Genomic DNA, 20,722 nt, shown 5'->3' with positions numbered 1-20,722 from the left:
CCAAAAGGTCATAAGACAAACCTGGGTGTCAGGAGATGGAATTACAAGTACCTCCAACTTGTTTTCCAAGTAGATTTATGTGCATTTATGATGATCCACTGCAAGGTGCCTCAAAATTTGAGGGCTGGATTTTTGGGGCTCACGAGAGGATCAAAGCATTCAACGGCCACCTCAACTGTTGATGACACAGTCTACGATTCACTGTAGGTCCATGTTGCAAACACATACAGCAGTCTGCAAATATTGGAGCAGCAGCTCATTCCACAAAGAGCTGTCCTTCATAATCACAACTTGGCAGCACCTCAGAACTCCCCAGCCTCTTCTCTGTCTTCCACCTCTCAGCATTAACGTTTTATAATCTATGTCACACTCCTGTGTCAGTAAGAGCAGTGTCTCCGGAGACTGCAGTGTTGCTGATGTTAAAGTGTGTGTGGCTGCCGAATGCAGCGCAGCTCTTCTCTGACAGTCTGACAGTACAGAAACATCCCTCCTTGCTCATCTGGTTTGGGTTCAACCTCCCTCCGAAAGTTACCCTGCACCATGAGCACTCTTTGAACGCGTTCTAAAAAATCTCTGCCTCCGTCTCTTTTGCTGCATAAATGTTTTCTGCTGCTGTCATCCATACTGTATCCTGTTTCAGTATATTTCAAGCAAACCAAACACATCATTCACATCCCTTCCTGTGTTAGATCATTAAAAGAGAATCCCAGTAGAATTAATCTGCTATAACTAAAAGCTGAAGCAATAGATGCTCCTGAATTGGGCCAAACTAAAACCACTGGATGCAAATGGATAGCGGATTTTACCCTCCACACCTCCGGTTTGTTTTCATTTTATTTGTGGTATTTTTATAAGCATTGATAAAGCTCCTCCAGCTCCCTGAGAGCAAACTGACTCTGATATATAACCAGCAAAATGGAATTTTAAAGTAGCAGCTGGTTGTGAATTTTAAGAAACAGTGTAATACATGTCGTGGTGCTCCTCTCTGCTTTTTCTTTTTTGTTGCCAGCGCAAAAGAATTATTCAGCGAATACTTCATATCAATACTGGAAGGCTGATTGCTGTAATGATGCCCACTGGCAAAAACTTATCTCCACTCTAAACTCTAAAGGAGAAAATGGCTGTATTCACAATGTAACAGCTCTAAAAAAGAAAAAAAAAAAAAAACCCTGCAAAAACACACCGTATACTGGTGCAGTACAAAGGAGAGCAGCGAAGAAGCTAAAATCACAAGAGAAATTTTATTTGTAGTTGTGCAAAACATGTTTGATAAGATTAAACATGGATTTGAATACTTTCACAATGTGTACAGTTTGATAATACCTGCTGAAAAACTGCTTTCATTTAGATTTTATGAACCTTAAGGGGCATCTTTTTACTCACTGTGCATTGTGTACACTCTTTCCTTACTAGAATATTTCCTGGCCCCAAGGTTGCTTTGCAATTTTTGCTAAAGTAAAGTTTAATTAGTGAACAGGACACATCTAAACACAAATCTAAGTGAAAGCTGTAAAGTATACCTACCTGTAGACTCTTTCACACCGCTGGTTTGGTTGAGTTAGTTTGGACTAACGGCAAACATGATTCATTTTGGTCTAGTTTGTCAGGCATTGCCGCACTCATGACCTGATGCATGTGCGTCATCATGCAGACATTTAACGGACACCTGTTCCTGTCTGTTGAGCTGGCCGCTTGATCCACTCCTCCTGTTACAGGACCTGCTTGGTGTGGACAGAGGCTGGGAGTTACCACACAGTGATGGATGTGGCGCAGGTGTCCTCTATGATTGATAGAACTGGGTGCACACTTTAGTGGTGACGGTCATCCTGTGGCACAGTCTGAGGCAGTGCATTCTCTGATGAGCTCGCTCGATGATCGATGGTGATGTCTCCCATTCCAAGTCGTTAGTGATGATGATACCCAGGAACTTGAGCGACTCCAGCTCCTTCACAGCTCCTTTATTGATGAGGAGTGGAGGGCGTGGGCTTGAGTGTATGCAGCAGTCCTTGACCATCTCCACCTTCACAATGAGCATGCAATAAAAGATTTGATGGGATGCTTCTAGTTTGAAACAGCTGACCAGCAAATAAAGACTACAAGCCATTAAAACGCAAATACTCCTCAACCGTTCTCCAGGCAGTAACTTGCTTTGAGGGTCTCCGAGCTGAAACCTGAAGTTATTTTGAATGATTCTTTCAGTAAATGTGATTATTGACAACTATTATTACGCGTGTGCAATTGAAATAAAACAAAACTTCACCAAACACGTGAGAGAGATGTTCAAGCTGCTGCTGCAGACAGAGTTATTATGCTATCACTACATTTCTGCTAAAGTGAACAAAATGCAGGTTATTGGCAGCAGCTGTGCTGTGAGATCAGCTCTGCTGACATTTAAACTGAGTCATGAGTGAGTGAGTGAGGTGAAATAAGATCCTAAATCTTCTTTATCTTCACAGCAGAGGTCCAGCTCTCCTCTGATATGAGGTGATAATGTGCCACGATGCAGGCTCATAACTTCTCTGTGAGTTTATCTGTCATCTCACAGTTCAGCCGTTATCATTCATCTTTGTTTATTTATTATTTTCTCTACCACATCGATGACCATGGGACAGATTTGATCTCAGGCTCAATCAGCTGTGCAGAGTTTAGTTCTTTACAAAAATGACCAGATCTTGTGTCATAGGTGTTTTTTGTGCTAGTTTATGTGGTTAAATCAGCAGCAGTCTATGAAGAAAAATGTAATGACAACAGCTTGGAAACAGTAACAGTATAGGTTATAAAGGTAATGTTCAACCAACCAACACCAATGGCCATTTGAATTCTCAGAAGTGATGTGCCTTAATGTGGCACATGAAGAAGCAGTCCCTAACATTAGGGTTAGATTAGGTTTTTCTAAATAAACTCCACAAGGAAAAGCTGAAATGATGTATAAATTAAGCAGGATTATATTTCAACACATCTAAATTCTCTGTATAATTATTCTCATTTGCATAGCGCTCTATTATCAGAGAAATCAATGAGTAATAAATAGCCCAGTTCTTTAGTTGGTGAAGATTCTCAGTCGTCCAGAAGTTATCTGGACGTTGAGTCCTCAAACAAGTGTCTTGACATGTTCCCTTTATGGGCTCCAACCAATTATCTTCAGACTGAAGAAGCTACTTAGATGAGTAGTCATCCTAACAAGAAGGAAGTTCAGTTGCCATGACTCAACTTCCAGTTCTTTAGTTGTCCCTTAAACAAAAAAGTCATAGTCATTTTGACCTGGTGACCACATGGTAGATAACCATTAAACCTGTTCTGTTGTTTCTCCTCAACAAGACCAAAAACTAGGCATTAACCCCCTATATCTAATGATTGATCTACTGCTCTACCTCTGCATGGTGAAATGCTAGCGGCAGCATCACGCAGTGACTGCACGTTCAACTCACAGCTACTTTCATGTCTTTCTTTACATATCTCTCTCTTCTAGAAATGTCTTTTTATGTTTCCTCAAAATCATAAGCATGTTGTATTCTCCCACTCCTTCACAGCTTGCAGGTCATTTTATTCAGGGTCTTTATTTTGTATTGTTTTGCGGTCTATCATTATCAGAGTTTGTTGTTGGTGACCACAGCTCTGGGTTCTTTTAAACCGAAATAAATAGAATGTCAAAAGATCTGTAGGAATAATTGTAGATGATGACAATCCTGTGACTGTACTTGCTGTGTTTTTATCATTCGGAATACTAGTGATCTGAAATAAAATTTATAGATCCATGAAAATAGAAAGGAAAAGTCGAACATGCTAAAAAAGTTTCCTAGACAGGTGGCCACACACTGTCAGTGTCAGTGAACATAGATTTCTGATTTTGGTCTCTGCTCAGACATAATGGTACCAAATCTGACAGCCTCACTGTGAAAATAAAACTTTGGGAATATACACATCGTCACTCACTGAACACAGTTCTAAGGAATAGCTGCAGAATGTATATCTTTTTGTGCAAACCTGGCCATGTCCTCACTCCTGCTCTTTGCACTCAGATATATAGATATATCATACAGTATATACAGTAGATGAATCCAGCAGCTGATTTATGTGTTGTGCTTTCAAACAACTGTTTGATGACATCTATTTGCTGCAGTGAACCTTACAAAGCCAACAACTACTGCACTTAAAGTGCTGGGCTCACAGTTTGTCAGGATGATGCTGGTGGACAACAGAACACAGGACCTTCCCACAGCAGACCGCAGTTTGATTCCAGTATAAAACAACTGTCTAGTACACGTTATTGTCATGTGATCGGTAAGAACGTTATGTTTGTCACATGACAAACATCATTTTTAGGCTAAATAGCTTGATTTTTAGTTAACCTAACCATGTTTATTTAGTGCCTAAACCTTAGCCAGATGTCTTTGTGCTTAATCCCAGCCAGATTCCTTTCTTTGCACATTGTAATCCAGTCACATGGTGCAAGTCGTGATGAACATGATGTGAACCTAAGGTAGAGGTCATTTTTGAGGCAACTGTTCATTTACTAAGCTACTTACTAAGCATAACTTTGTTTATTTATTGCCTAAATATAACCCAGATGTGTTTGTGCCTAATCCTACCCAAATGTCTTTGCACAGTGTTTTTTTTCATTGTTAACTATTTAAGGGCAAAAATAAGCCACTAGAACCACTAGAACAGCAGATAAAAACACACACTGAACTGTCTGTTGAGATTGCAATAAATTGAATTTGAGTTTTATAGATAATAGATTTTATGCTAATTGCATTTGATGATTGTATTTTAAACATACCACTGTCATGTGATCTGCTGGACAGATTATTCAGCAAAAAACAATGTGAGGAGATGTGTGAGTTGCGACTGCCTGTAGATAACAAAGCTCAGTGTACCAAAACATGGATTTGTCCATACTGTAAAAGTATTGATGAAGCTGATGACGTCTTTTGGAGAGCACAGAGCCATCACTCAGGATTCAACTACTTTTTATGTTCTGCTGTTAGTTGAACGTTGCATTTGAAATGTGCCATGCTGTGTGGGTGTAGCCCAAGCCTTCCTCCTACAACATATCAACAGGCAAGATGACAAATTATAGGATGCTATGGTAACTATTATACAAGACCAACTGGAGACCTCGTGGTGTTTGGAATAACTAAAACAAAAGATACTGCTGCTGACAGGGATGGTAATATGTCTGTCACTAGTGTTAATAAGAACGGAAAACCAGCCCACAGATGAGCAGAGCCAGAAACTTTACAGTGTTGGTATTCTTGTGGGAAAAGGGTAGATCCAGATTTAAAAATGTGATCGCTTCTGTCTGTCTTGATTAAAATTATAGTCTCTCATTTCTCCACTACCACAAATACTAAGACTTCACTGTGTTATGAATGGTACCTAAATAAAATCAAATTCAATGTTGAATACATTTAATCAGCATATGAAATAACATTGTCACACTGTTGAAATTGAGCTTAGTCAAATCTTTATATTCAACTCTCTGCCCAGTTATCTGAGGTTTATACCTATGACTGTGTTCTGAAGTGTTTGTGAGCGCAGGGGGAGTCTGGGGAGCTGTGATAACTTTGAGACTGACAGGATTGTGCATCACACTGCAGCATTGTGGAGACTCTGGCACTGGATCAAAGTAGAGGTGCATTGCTTCAACCCGGCTCACCCTTCAGCACTTTCTCCATTATCACTTCACACACTTGTACATTTGTGAAGACAACAAAAACCTTTATGAAACCCCAATCCAGTCCTAAAACCATTGTCTAAACACCTCTGGTAAGACACTTGACCTCAGTCTCTCTTTTGAAGTTAAGACACAGACAGTAAAAGGGCTAAACGATCTCACTAGGTCAGTCTGCTCTTGTTTGCCAGATGTAAGCAGCAAGAAGGTCACAGCATGACCACATGTCACCCAAGAACCAATTCAGTAAACTAACCAAACCACATCTTTGCCAAACTTGGCCCACATTTGATTTGGAATATTTGGACTACTGTATATGTGCAGGCAGCAGTGCCACTTCATAGCCACAATGGCCCACATCCAGATGCGCTCTGAGGAGAACTGTCCAAAAATGTCATGTCAATAGTATTGAACCAAAATTTGTCAATACAATTAAACCCATGTACACCAAAGACAAGAGGATCACATACAACCACTAAGTACTTTAGAGCACATACACATACATGGCTACACAGAGGCTCTGCAGCAGTTCATGACAATGTTTGAAGCAGGCAAACTGAATTAGATTTATGCCCTAATAAGCAATTTTTGGTCATCTCCCTCTCTGTGTTCCCAATGTTGGGCAGGCTGAGAGAGAAGGGGGGGGGTTAGCAAGCGAGTGTAAGTCGTCCGTAAAACACAGAGCTCCCACATTTCCATGTTCAAGTGGGTTAAAGTGGGACAATGTTGGAACGATGAGCTGCGCTCAGCGAGTGAGTCACACGATGCTTGACGCAACCTGTTTGATGCTTGATAAGAAACGGACCTGTCAGCATATTGTGCCTCACGCCGCCTCTTTTGTGTGGCTGATAAGAAATGACAAAGGCAAGGCAATGCCTTGAACGGCAACATTTAAAAACAACAACTTGTGTGAAAGAAGAAGAAAGACGTGCCTTGCTCAACAGCCTGACGCCTTGCTGTCTTGTTCTAATGAATGTCTTCCAGCTAAATGTTCTTCAAAGAATGGATTGAATTAGTTTTGCAGCAGCACAGACACTTGACGGTGGTTGGAAAAGAAAGTTATTGTTGCATTCTGGAAGTGTGTGTGCGTGTTTGTAGGACGGTGGACACCTCTTTCAGTGTTTGAGAAAGAGCTGTCTTACTAAGCTTCTATTTGGTAATTTAGTTTGACACAGTATCGGGCTCTCAAAGGAGGGAGGCAATTATTTCTTTTAAAGCCTTTCAATCACTGAGATGTAAAGCCTGTCGGGATTGGTTAAGGAGAGTGTGCAGCAGTGGCACCTCGATGACTGCTACAAACTGTGCGTATGCATATTTGGTATGGGTGAGCAGCTTGGGATTGTGTTCTTGGTACCGAGGTGTCCCTGTAGACAACCGACCTTTTTCTTATTTTCTGCAGTGTCACAGTGTGAGGAAGAGTCGATCTGCGCTGTGGGATGAACAGGCTGTATACTCATTCACATTGAAAATATAGCTGGTGGAATGATTTATATCCTTTTTATTTCATGAAGCAGGTTACACTGACTCCGATGTTTCTGTTTAGAATAAATCATCTGAAATGCCATTCACCATTTTGTGGGATAAAAAGAATGATTGCTGTATTTGCAGTGTTGCTAATTAGCATATGAACTAGTCAAAACAAACTGGCACAGTGGTTAACTGGTGGTAGTGGCTGATAACTGAACATTTTGCCACATCATCTGAACTACTCCACACCACTAGGCCAGGTGAGCTTGATGTTCAGGTGGATATTTCCTTTTGGCACATAGGCTGTGGGATGCACACACACGCAGTCTCTATAAACATATCTAAGACGACAGTTGCTGCATCTGCCCTTAGTGTTTCCAGAGTAAACATGACAGCAGGTGTACCATGGAGGTCAGTGGCAGCAGCAAGGAGAGAGAGAGAGAGCGAGAGTGGATGGCTGCCGCTCTGATGAGCTTGCACAGCTATTTAACACAGCTGTCTGAATTTATTATGGCTCACTGTGTGAGAGTGGCAACCACAGAAACCACACCAGGGAAACAATTCAAGAGCTTTTTCCACCAGTGTCTGATTAAACACCTCTTCATCAACAGTGCATAAATAAACACATCAGTCGATGTGCCTCTCCAATCGAAAAGGACTTGTGGTTTGTGTCAGTAGGATGTTAGAGCTTCACTATGCAGAAATATGTACTGTGTGCACAGAGAAATTCACCTGCTGAATGTGGATCATGTGTCTCAGTGTAACATCAGCTGATTATGATGTTCATTTTAGTTAACTGGTCTGAAGTTGAACAATGGGTGGACAGCTGCAGACTGAAGGACGTAATACAGGTTGAATCTTAATTTTAGCTGATTATGTCTTTTTAATCAACTGATTAGTTTATTGACTTACGCCCTTTGGAGTTGTTATAGATGATATATTACTGGTTAAGTACATAGTCGTTGTATACAGTAATACAATCTTTAGTGTTTTTAACATGGGTTTCATGTAATCTGGCTAAATAATGAAGACTGTTTCCGATTTGGCTTTACTGTGAAACCGTTTCCACTGGTTGTGAAATGAAAACAGATGCAGCTGATTGCTCAGGTAGTGCCATTGTGCCGATGATGTCACAGGTCTTGTGAGATTTAACACCGGCAACACTCACATTATCCAACTTAATAGTAATATTTCCCAGTTTGTAGTACGGTCATTTATTTAAGTCTTGTTGTTTAGAGCAAAGAGCAAAACCACGGCTCTGTTCCCACTTCTGCACAGCGAACCAAGCATGAAGTGGTTCATTGGGTTCAAAATGTAGTGGTTGGACATAATGCAACACTGTCTGTAAGAGCTACACCCATACTCCTTCCATTCAAAACTAATAAGGTGTGAACACATAACTGTCTAGTGCTTGAATGCAATACAGCCCCCACATTTTTAAATCTAATTTGATTGCAGGCCGATGGATCGCAGTAGGAGGCTGCAGGAGTTTGAAGTCTGACACGCCACACAACTCATTATTTTTAACTAGCTCCATCTTTTTGGTTTCAACACCAGCTCCATCTGTCCTCCTTTTTGACATTTCCTTTTTCTTCGCAGGAGTCTACACCTTTGGCCTCTTCACCGTCGACATCTTTGTCAATGCAGGCCAGGTAGTGACAGGAAACCTTGCACCTTACTTCTTGACAGTCTGTAAACCAAACTACACTGCACTGGGCTGTCAGCAGGCTCTGCGCTACATCAGCCACCAGGAGGCGTGCACGGGGAACCAGGACGACATCCTGCGGGCCCGCAAAACCTTCCCGTCCAAGGAGGCAGCACTCAGTATCTATGCTGCACTCTACCTGGCTGTGAGTCACATCATTCTTCATTTACTGCTCATATTTTTTATACAGTGGGTGAAACTAGACTTAAATATAATAGCTACAGATAGATACAGCAAGAGACATTGGAGTATTCCTTTAAACTGCCTTTTAGACAAGAAAATATATAAAAAAGATTGGATGAGTAAGTTGGATGATACGTGAGGTTTTCATACAGTAGGTGCTGAATGTCAGATAATGACTTGAGAGCTGAAGATTGTTGATGCTGTTTTAGTTACACATGAAGTCAGACCAAGTAGCATTTTCCACTCCCAGCTTTTTCTCCCAGTTTGTGAGTGATACATTGATTTAAATCGTATTCAGCCTGAACTGCTTTTGCACACAAAATGTTGCAGCATCAGTTTAAAATCGGCTGGTTCAGCTGTTGACCTACAGCTACAAATACAAATATGCAGCCGAACGATGGAGGTAGAGTCCCAGGACATCTCTCCCAGGTTTCTATTCAGCTATCACTATTTTCAGCACCAGTTGAACGTTTAATATATGGATATAGAACCAAAACAGAAAACAGAGACCCTGTGAGGGGCAGATATCCAGGCTCTGGAAAATCAAGTTACTTCAACATTGGGCACAGCAGAGATGCAGAATTTAAAAGCAATAGTTATGTCAAGTCAACACCCAGAACAGAGTGGCCCTGGGTGTTGAATTTGCTGTGGGAAACAATAAAGTAATAGTTTCACAACTAGTTTCACACAAGGAACTTCACCCATCCTCCACAAACTCCACTGAAGTAGTGGTACTTTATACTTTTAGCTTGTTTCAGTGGGAAATGTATGAATCTAGATTGTTCCAGCTTTTGATTTTAGAATTTAGTCGATATATACTAATTTACTGTATCTATGATGATTCCCAGTCATCCAGGTGAAGTTACTTACATCACAGTAAATTTAAACCTTTTGAAGATGAACCATGTGAACCACCTAGAATACTCTTTTTACAATTTCCACAACAAATAGTTTTACAATTATAGTTTGAGCAGGGCTTTTTTTTTTCCAGAGTTTACAACAGTTGTTGGTTGATTCGGTCAAGTCCAGACATTTAAAATTTTAAGAAGAACTGGGATGAAAATCTGGGATGCAAATAATAACAGGATGCAAAAAAGTGAAAAAATGAGACTGTATTTGGCTGCAATACTGTAAGTTAAATGCTATGTTCAGTTTCCCACAGTCACAGTGCTGGCACACATGCAGTTACCAACACTGAGTGCAGCTTTACATGTATTTAGATATAAACCAAAGTATTTATTTAATATTAAATGCTGGCAAAGTGAATAAAAATTCAATAATTCCCTAAATTTCATGGCAATCCATACAAATGGTTAGTATCGTGTTTCTCCTGAGAGAGAGCAGTCAGTTTCACAGCATTCGTTGTCTTAAGGTCATCAGACTGTGAATTTAACTGTGTAGTTTGTAATTTAGTTACCAGTCTTATCAGCCACAGTAGTTTTAATTGAAGAAACCTTTCAGATGAACAGTGAACGCCCTCAAGTCAGACATCAGTCCAGTGACTGGGATTCCAGCACTAATTGGATGCTCTGAGGTCACTGGAATAGAGCTGGATGTTTGACTTAAGCTCCCTCTTCTTTTAATCACCTTATGCCAAAGTGTTTGTTATCTGGTTATGACCACTGTCCTGTTCCACTGCAGGCGTTAGTCGGCGTGACCTTGCAGCTTTTCTCTCTGATGTCTAATGAGATTACTGCATTAAACTCCCAGATTAATTTCTCACTTGTCTTACATAACACAAAGGGAATCTGAGATGAGTTATAGATCGCAGATACTGTCAGAACTGAAGTGCTTTGAGGGGGTGGATTTCTCAGCTTCACAGATATCAGATATGAGTATGAATGGAAAAACCTGTGTGCTTCACTTGTGAGGGTCTTTTGCATACTGTCGCTTTACTGAATGAGGACTGATCAGTTGGAATTACTGCATGCAGCCATCCTCACCTGTGTAAATACAAATCATTACTAATCCAGAGTGGTATTAGTATGGTGTTATTAGCTTTTAGATTTCTTTAGACATCAAACCCCCCCATGAAATCTGTGTTGGCTAACTTCTACTTCCTGTGCTGTCAAAAAAAGTTACAGTGATAAAATCTCGAAACATGAAATATAGTTGATTTTTATTTGCTCTTTTTCAGGCTGACAAATTCCACACCTAGCATTTACAAAAATGCAAATACAAAATTACAAATGACCCTTGTTTTTATTAGAATTATTGTGGTTTGTTGTAAAATAGCTGAGATTCCTATGTTTGAAATGTAGTGAACGAGTCATGAGAGTCGACATAAATCAAGATACAGTATAAGAAAAGTAGTTCTATTATGATGTAAGACACAGCACTCAGCCATAACATTAACACTAGCTGATGGTTTTAATGTTGAGGAGGACCAGGGAGAGCATGGGAAGAAATAATTGCTCACTGTTATGTGTGCACCTGCGTGTGTGTGTGTGTGTGTGTGTGTGTGTGTGTGTGTGTGTGTGTGTGTGTGTGTGTGTGTGTGTATGTGTGTCCTGTTTCCCCTCAGGCCACTCTCCTCCCTTTGCCGGCTACACACCTGAGTACAATCAGTTTTTCAGGTGGAGGGAGGGTGAGGGGATAAAAGAGAGGTAGGTTGTGCATGAAGATGGAGAGGGACACACACATACACACACACACACACACACACACACACAGGCAACAGCGTAATCGATAGTAGTCGGTAGAGTTTCTCCTTCTCTTCTTTTTTCCCTCAGGCCGGTTGTTTTAATCACTCAGTGCAGGTATTGTTCTGGATTTTTGTTATTTTACTTTGGCTGCTGGTAGTTTAGTTTTTTCTCTGTTTTGTTTGTATATGGGATTAGCCCCCTTGTTTATGGTGGCAGGTTACAGAGAGGTGCAGGGAGCGACGGCATATTGCGTTGCATTGTTGGCCCAGAGTCTTCTCTGATTTGTTTATTTTGTGAGTTTGGCCAAACTTTAGCATGTTCTCTTACGTGGTTTATTCATTTTATTAATATTTAGGGTTAAAATAAAGCTGGTGGGTATTTCTTCTGCTGTTGTTCTGCTAATGGGCTGCTGATGCTACACTACAAATCAAATAAACTAGTAGTAGTACTAGTATGAAACATCTTTAGCTTTTCACCAGATAATAGGGAAATAATACACTAAAACTGCAGTTTAAACTTATGTTGGTGTGATTTGTCCAAACTATATGGGAACCTAAAGGGAATGTGTATGAATATTAGATTACATTAGATAGATTTAGGCATAGCATTTATGTTTATTTTAGACATGGGTCAAATTTGTGGAGCTCACACACAGACACACTGCCGTCCTCTAAATGTTCACCGTTGTACTGGTTACAGCTCAGTTCTCACAACTGCTTTTAGATACAAAATGAGAAGAGGAGGAAGAAAAATCCAACCAAAAATAGTAGAGCTCCAGCACCGACGGTGCTTCGAGCCTTAATCATTGTAGGATTTAATCTCACTGATTCATTACACTTTGGCCAGAAGCCCAACATGCTCGGGAGCTTGAACCAGCAGTTATTCACTGTGGATTCATCCTTTAACCACAGCACACAAATCAAACATTTTTCAACAAGGTTCGGATTCTTGCTGATGATCTGATTGCTGTGATTCCGTGTGTCCCAGAGCCAGCGTCTGCTCAAATGCCCCGCTTTCAGTCAGTCAGTGTTCAGGATGTAGTTGCTGTCTGCACAAACAAACCCTTACACACATAGAGCAAGGGCATACATGCATGCACACACTCTCACACACACACACACGCCTGCAGCTCTGATGAGATGATGATTACCCCTCTTCAAACGCTCATTGTCTCTGTCATTACAGCAATGCCAGGGCCAAACACAGCCCATGTAACATCTGCTGAACCCAAGGATTTATTGAAATGATGCTGTAATTACCCCATTCTAATGGTAATGTAACAGCAATGTAGATGCATGTTGTACTGTAATGTTTTGGCCTGAATCCACACTGTAAGGTTGTTACAGCGTTTTTAGCTTCAACCGAGAGCTAGTGTGAAACATTTGGCCCAAAGATTGTACTTACATAACAGTTATATTTGCAACAACGTAGGGTTATTATAATTATTATTTCCTTCGAGTCAGTGTTAGTGGCTATGAAACATGCAGTCGCACATGCACCGTGTACTGTTGTTCCTCATGCACCTCATTTTTCTAAACCACTGATTTGAAAGTGAAACGAAAATAAAACATCAACCGAACTAATGTGGTGGACGATTACAACAGAATTACTAATGATTCACATAAATTAAACTAAGTGGTTTTTATTAACTGGGCTAGGTGGGGAATTCAAAATGTGGTATTTTGTGTGTTGCTTCATTTGCCTTCTCTACAATGTCATTTGTGGGAACTGTCATGATTTGTGTATGATACACCAGGCAGAGAGAGAGAGAGAGAGGGACCACATGTAGACCACCACATAGACAAAGAGGAGATGCAGATGCATTAACTTATTAACAGACACCAGGCTGGGAAAAGACCCCAAAAACTGCTGAGTTAGATAGATTTCTTCCAGTGTGGCTTGAACAGAAGCTTTTCCATGAATATCCAACGAAACTGAAACTCCCTCGTACGCTTTCATCTCAGCTGCTGCTGTCCTCACATGTTCAGTTTTACCCAGATTATGGTCATTTATATGTAAAAACTCTAGACAGTTTCTGGACAACCTGGGACGGACGCTGTCTGTTTTCAGACACACAGCTAATTCAGGGTTCCAGTATTTCGACTAAAAGGCAGGAAATAAACATATTTCTAAAAATATTAAGCTGCTCCTTTGAATATTGCAACATGCACTAATTTAATGTTCAACTTTTGTCATATTTCCCAAAGATTGCTGGGTGAAGCAGACATTTCACACACTCTCATTCCATTTAGCATCTGCACAAACAAGCTGTTGCATGGTGTCAGTGTGGATACTGGTGGTGGCACCATGCAGAGAGGGTGTCAATGCTTATTGTCGAGTATTGATTAAACATTGGGGCATTTATAGACTGATGAGTGTGTGTTGACTGGGACATGACTGTGTTTGTCAATAGCTGTTTTATCCAGCTGTGGGCTTGTGCTTGTCTCCAGCTTCAGTTTAGTGGTTGCCATGGTATTTCTACCCAGTGTGGGCAGTGATGTATTGTACTGTGACATTCTTTTTAAGTTGGAGTTTTTGAAGGCAGTGTTTGATTTGTCTATTCAGCCATGTTGGATATCGCCTCTTAGCTCTTCCTCTGCTTATTCAAAACAAGCCAGAACTATGTTCGTCTTTGGACCGAAGGATTTTTCTTCACAAAGACAAGACAGTCGTGATTGCATGTGACAGCATGTCAAGCATGAACGTGTGCAATTATGGAGAAGCCAAACATTCACAGCGTGCGTCTTGCATAATGCTGTCCGTTCTTGTGTAACAGCATGACCAAAGTTACACGATGTGTTGCACTATCCAACATCATCCCAGCAGTATACTGAGAGTTTTACATCACAACATGTTAAAGTGGCCATATTATGTGTAATTTATGGTTCATATTTTATTCTAGAGCTGCACTGATATAAAATGTTGATATGATTGATATTGATATGATTTCAAAGTTTAAAAAGTGCAAGGATACTGGATGACTCTCTATACAACAGCTCCTCTCGCTTTGACACTAAAAAGACTCGTTTGAGCTCCTATGTCTTTAATATTCCCCCTTTCTCCTATCTCACTCTGTTCTGTTGAACCAGCTTGTGGAAGTCTTCCAATCTTCCATCTTGCAAGTAAAATATTACACAGTATGTGACCAATCAGTGTGATAGTTCCTGGACCTTCAAAAAGTACTGGACTCAGGGATCATCATCATCAGGGAATGAAATTACGTTCAAGTCCTGGTTCCTCAGTGGTCAATGCAGGAAGTTGCTCAAAAGGTTCCTGATCCCCGGGAAAAGCTCCTGTGGTGGAAAGGGCCTATTTTCAGGTGCTGTGACAACTGCATGGTAACTACAATGAATGTGTTATCATGAAAAATACATTTCATCCATATTGGAGATGGATCCCTCTGATTGGAGGTCATACCATTTGAAATATGAGCTTATATCTGTTGAGGCCTGTGCCATAAAACTAACGGAGAAAAGCCTGGAGTTAAATATCTTGTTGAAATTTTCCTTTAAATCAGCTTGATGTATTAGCGCAGCAGTCTGCTCTGGCTCCATAGGACAGTGTGTCTCTGTGTGTTTGTGTCTGTCTGTCGTGTCCGTCTTTGTCAGAGTGGGTCCCACTCAGTAATATCACATGACACCATTTGAACGTGGCAAGACAGAGAGATTGATGTCAGAAACAGCAATGAGCAGAGGACGAGCTGCTCAGCTGTCGTCTCCCCAGGTTGAATTTTTCATGCTGCACTCTCCATTTAGCAGACAAGCTTGTGATATAGTGAGCGTGCCAATAGCTGCTAATGTCTGAATGGGATGTGTAGGTTAGCGTGCGCACCCAGCTGTGAAACACTCAGGAAAGGCTGTTGAGACAAATCGAGCAGACACGAGACTCTTCGGGACAGAGAAAAAGAAAAAGGAAATATACTTTACATGTGGTGTGTGTGTGTGTGAGTGTGTGTGAGTGTTTTACAGTCGTCATCTAGCAGCTTGTTCTGCTGCTTTCAGTATGAAATTGATAGTATGTGACAGTTAATGCGAGACACAACGACTTACGGGGGGAAATCACCTTGACCTGGTTAAGGACGCCCACACACGCATGTGTGCACACAGACACACACACACACAGACACACACACACACAGACACACACACACACACAGACACACATACTGTATAAACGCTGATATCATCTGTCCTCTTTCATTATATTACTGTTTCTGGTATCATCTGGTATCTAAGTGGGACACAATACAAATTCATTCAAATCATTTTGCACAGTTATGCATGGAAACCTGCTGGTTGAATTGTGTCCACCAAGACGTGGATTGTTAAATATACTAAAATAACCACAGAAACCTCCTGTGTGTGCACGTGATGCTTAGTCAGCTGTGGTTGATTGCTCTGTGCAGTTTCTACAGACACATAGAATAGATCCAGTTCCATTCAAAGGGATGTATCTTGCCAACAACTTTCCCAGGGGTGTCTGTTCTGACCAATCCTTTGCAAAATACCATGTAACCAGGGCAACGACAGAGATCATTTCTAACAGGTCTGGCCAGCAACATGAAGGGTGTGACAGATTGTTCAGGTTACATTTTTTTAGAAAGAAGAAAGGTGCCCGAACTGCCAGTTGCTGTTCCTGCATGTAAAATAGTTAATTAAACCTAAATAAATGATGTCAGAAATGAATAAGTAAATGCGACATGCAAAACACAAGGCTGCATCTTCTTTTTTTTTCTATTTATAGTAGTGCAGTGGTATTTACTGGCAGATCACATAGTACTGCAGAAGAAGATTCAGTGACTGCTCACCCATCGTTTACATGTTCAGAATCATGGATTTGTTTTCAAAAAGAGGTCAGCATCTGTTCATGGTAAGTATGTTTAAGCTGTTTTATATGCATGTTTGAAGCTGTGCAGGTCCCACTGTAATCTGTTAATACAGGAGAATACAGGATATGGAGCCCCATTGCTCAGCCATTATACACAGCAAAATGAAAATCTCTGTTTAAGTCCAGAATAGTCAAAAGAGGTGAAGAAGGAACAAAATGGAAACATTTGATCTACCCTTGGAGGAGATTGCGCAGTGTAATGAAAAATACAATTAGGCCCTCAGAAGCTGTCTGCAGCCTCAAACCAACAGATCCGTAATTAGAGCCAAACATAGACATGTTTCCTCTGTTTCCTCTGGTCTATATTTGTCCCTCTGCCCCTCCTTCCTCAGTCTTCTCTAAGGTTGATATCATGGCACTAAAACAAGGACAGATTGGATTCGAACTTGCATTTATCACATGCCCACGTTCTTGTTTAAGAACCAGCTAAAACATAAAAGTGTTGAATTCATTTCCATCAGCTCTTTTAACTAGAAGAGGTTCCAATTCTGAAGCATGAAAAAAAAAAAAAACGCCGTTCCACTGTCTGCATGTGTTTTGTATCTATAAGAAATCAGCTCAGTCACGATGACTCGAGGTCTACAACTGTTCAACAAAGAACACATTAAACAAAAATGACTTGCACTTTAAAAATACATAGTTATTCTGTACAGGCTCTTTTGTGGCATTTCAGCTACCAGGGACACTTTTTACTAACAGTACCAGAGGCACTTCTCCCCTGTACTTTAAACGTTGCAGCATGAATGACTTTCAAATTTCATTGTTTTTTTTGTTTTTTTTTGCTTGATTCATATTGAGGAGCTATGTATCCTAAAGTTCAGTTGTTGGTAGTAGTGGTTATAAAAACAACCCTCTGCCAGTATACTGCTTGCAGAAGTGACTAAAAGTCAGTTGACTTCTTTGAGTTGACTGCTGTACCTGGGTTTGTGTGTGTGTGTGTGGTAAGTCCTGAATGGTTAATGGCACGCTTTTGTCAAATCCCTCGCACTGAAGATGGAAGTCTTGACTTCATTTCAAATGCAGTGTGGTGCTGTACGGAGCCAAAACACCTCTCATCATTCCATTATTTATGGGTCCAACTGTATTTGTTGGAGGTTATTTAAAGTGGCAGTATAGGACTGAAACACAAAATATATCAGGCTTAGAATAAATTCAGAGTTGGTTTGGCTCACTGAGATGAGCATTAGTTTTGAAACTAAGTATTTTCTGCTGAGAAATAAATTCTCAACTGTGATCAATTGTAGATTGACTTGACCTGAAATTGACATGCTTACAACACTGATGTATGATAAATAATGACGGGATTTTACAGTGTGCTCTCTGCTGGTGCTGTAAATAGAGATTAGTGAGAAGACCTTATGATAATGATGTATTATTTACAACGGTTCATCTGAGGTCCAGATGGCCAGGAGAGCAGAAGGAAATAAAAGGAGAAGAGCAGGAGGATGCTGCTGCAGGCCTTCTCTCTCTCTCTCTCTCTCTCTCTCTCTCTCCATCTATCTCTCTGTCCTCTTGTATCTGTTCATGTTTGTTTCTCACAGCTTCTCTCTTACCCAGTGTCGCCCCCACGTCTCTCTTATCTTAATCTCAGTTTCCCAGCAATTCACATTTATTTTTAAGTTTGTTTTTGTACTTACACTACATAGATAGTGTCGTGGTAAGATTGCCTACCTCCAGTAGTAGAGGTCATTAAGCAAGATCTCCTTATGCTCACCTTGCTTTGTACCTTGTACCTCACTTGTAAGTCGCTTTGGATAAAAGCATCTGCTAAATGTAGAATGATAATGATGATGATGAATGATTAAGTGCCAATCTTTAGAGGCGATGTACAGAGTATCACAGTACGACGTGTTCTTTACGTAGTGAGACATTAATAGAGCGTAAGTTGTGCATACATTCAATATTTATTATGATATTAACTGTAAATACACTCATTGTCTGGCCCAAAGCATCACTGACTAAGCTGTGGTGCTGACATATCTGTTATCAAATAGTTTGTCTTTCTCATTAGCAAAGATCATCATAGAGAACATTAAGTTCTTTTTTCTATGCACCCAGTTAAAATGACACAGCGGCTGCTATTAAGGATTTTTAATTCAGTGAGTGAAATGGTTTGTTAGGGTAGAAGTAACACGCCAGAGTAACACCGCTCTTCAATCAGAGTGTTTCTGTAGATTCAACAAGTCCAACAGAGCGAGAAGTCTGCTCCTATAAAACAGCTTCAGCCTTCACTTCCTCCACGTAACCTTAGGATTTGTTGAATCAGTGGTTTAAAGCTCTGTCGCCTTTAATCAGGATGTCAGTATTTAAATGAAGATGCATTTACTGTAGGGGTAGCAAAACAGGAAAAGATGTCAGATTGATCAGGTTAAATCTGTAATATTTACATGTCTGATACACGTCTGACAAACAATAATGTTGTCTGCTAAAGTTTGTGGGCTAAAGTTTCCTAATCTCATTCTCACGTATACAGCCAGAGTCACATAGAAAACTAGTCCTGATCTCAACATCATGGAGTGTGTGGGATTATGTGAATAGACAGAAGACACACAGATAATCTACATATTTTATTCTTGCTGTGTCACATATCTATAGAATGGTTAAGATCAGGAAAGATTATTTTCCATAGTGTCTTACAGTTAGCTCAGCTTCCTCTTCGCCTCCTTTTATCTCTCTTTCATTACATCTTATTGCTTCCCTCTCTTCCTCTCCACCCCTCTCCTCTGCTCTCTACTTCCCCTCCTCTCCATGCTTGTCACCTTCTTTACTCCTCTCTTCACCTCACTGCACTTATTTGTTATGTCTCTGTCCCGCCGGGCATCCTCCTCTCCCTCTACGTTCTTTCTCTCCTTTCTGTTGTTCCGAGCCTGTACTCTATCCAACTCTCCATCTGTTTCTCTTTCCTTAGTTTTTTCTTCCCCACATATATTTTTTTCATTATGTAGTTTCTGTGACAGATCTGGCAGCACTTCTCTAAACAGGGAGGAAAAAAAAATGGAAAGATGCCCTGAAGAGAGACTTAAAATAACAGCTCGTATTTACACACAGTCACAGCTGTCAGGTAGAATTTCACAATATAGTTTAGCTTTTTAATAAAAATTAGGAGCGGAAGAAGTATAAGTATATAAAATATACTGTATATGGTATATAGTATAAAAAAGTAATTCATAATTTCATCAAGTTAAGGTGAGAGAAATGATGGAGTCACATCATTCTCTGCACTACCTTTTTTCTGTAACCAGTAGTTTCCAGTGTCACAACCACATATCCATCCATCCATGACCTCCTCCCCAAGAGAGGTTGTAACTGTTACATCATAGAAACATAAAGCCACGTTTCCTCTTAACTTTGACCTTTGACTGTTGTTGCTAACATCGACTGAACGGGCACATGTGGAAACGAACATGAAAACCTTCGTTAGCTGTGTTAGAGCCTTATGTGGTCAGGTACCTGCAAACGGAGAGCAACTGCAGTTCTGCATGACCAGTCGAAGTGTGAGGTCCTCTGATCAGGGCTCACTCCAGCCTCAACACAATGACAGACTGTGATTTTCAGGTTCTAACCCATTTGTTTAGATGTGTTTTTGTGCTCCCCTTCCCCCTGCAGATGTACGTCACATGCACAGTGCAGGCGAAGGGCACTCGTCTGGCCAAACCAGTGCTGTCTCTGGGGCTCATGTGTCTGGCCTTCCTCACTGGTCTAAACCGTGTGGCTGAATACCGCAACCACTGGTCGGACGTCATTGCTGGCTTCATCATTGGCACTGCCATCGCCACTTTCCTGGTAAGACTCACATTGTTATAAAATTAGACATTTCTAAGTGACATAATAATTTGAACAGTACAGAATATGTTATAAAGTCTCATATACTATATATGAGAAATATAGTAGTGGAATATGTTGAGCTGGCAATTTAACTGTTTATACTAGCATGTGTGCTATGGACAAATATAGACAGCAGGTAGCTTAAATTCTCACTTGCTATAGTGAGTGCTACAGACTTGTTAATCTCTCAGATTAATCTGTCCCTATTCTATTAGGCTTCTAATACGGGTGAGGTGCAATCAATTCAGGTAAAAGTCATGAATTGTATCCTGGATTCACAGAATCTAAAAACTCTTTCTTTTAAACTGCAGATAACATAATGTTGCCAAAACTGAA

The 20,722-nt window shown here is 40.5% G+C and overlaps 1 protein-coding gene across 2 annotated transcripts in view; it reads left to right on the top strand.

Moving 5' to 3' along the window:
- The window catches only part of plppr5b (phospholipid phosphatase related 5b), a 68,586-nt gene that overhangs the window by 38,308 nt on the left and 9,556 nt on the right, over positions 1–20,722 (top strand). For both annotated transcript variants that reach the window (XM_026363273.1, XM_026363274.1), the window contains 2 exons: positions 8,741–8,991; positions 20,168–20,344. In XM_026363273.1, the coding sequence (XP_026219058.1) occupies positions 8,741–8,991; positions 20,168–20,344 (428 nt within the window). The remainder of the gene's footprint in view (positions 1–8,740; positions 8,992–20,167; positions 20,345–20,722) is intronic.

The sequence above is a fragment of the Anabas testudineus genome, chromosome 2 (genome assembly GCF_900324465.2).
Source record: "Anabas testudineus chromosome 2, fAnaTes1.2, whole genome shotgun sequence".
Taxonomy (NCBI): domain Eukaryota; kingdom Metazoa; phylum Chordata; class Actinopteri; order Anabantiformes; family Anabantidae; genus Anabas; species Anabas testudineus.
Note: the sequence above shows the minus strand (reverse complement) of the source record. Positions and strands in the feature narration are given on the sequence as shown.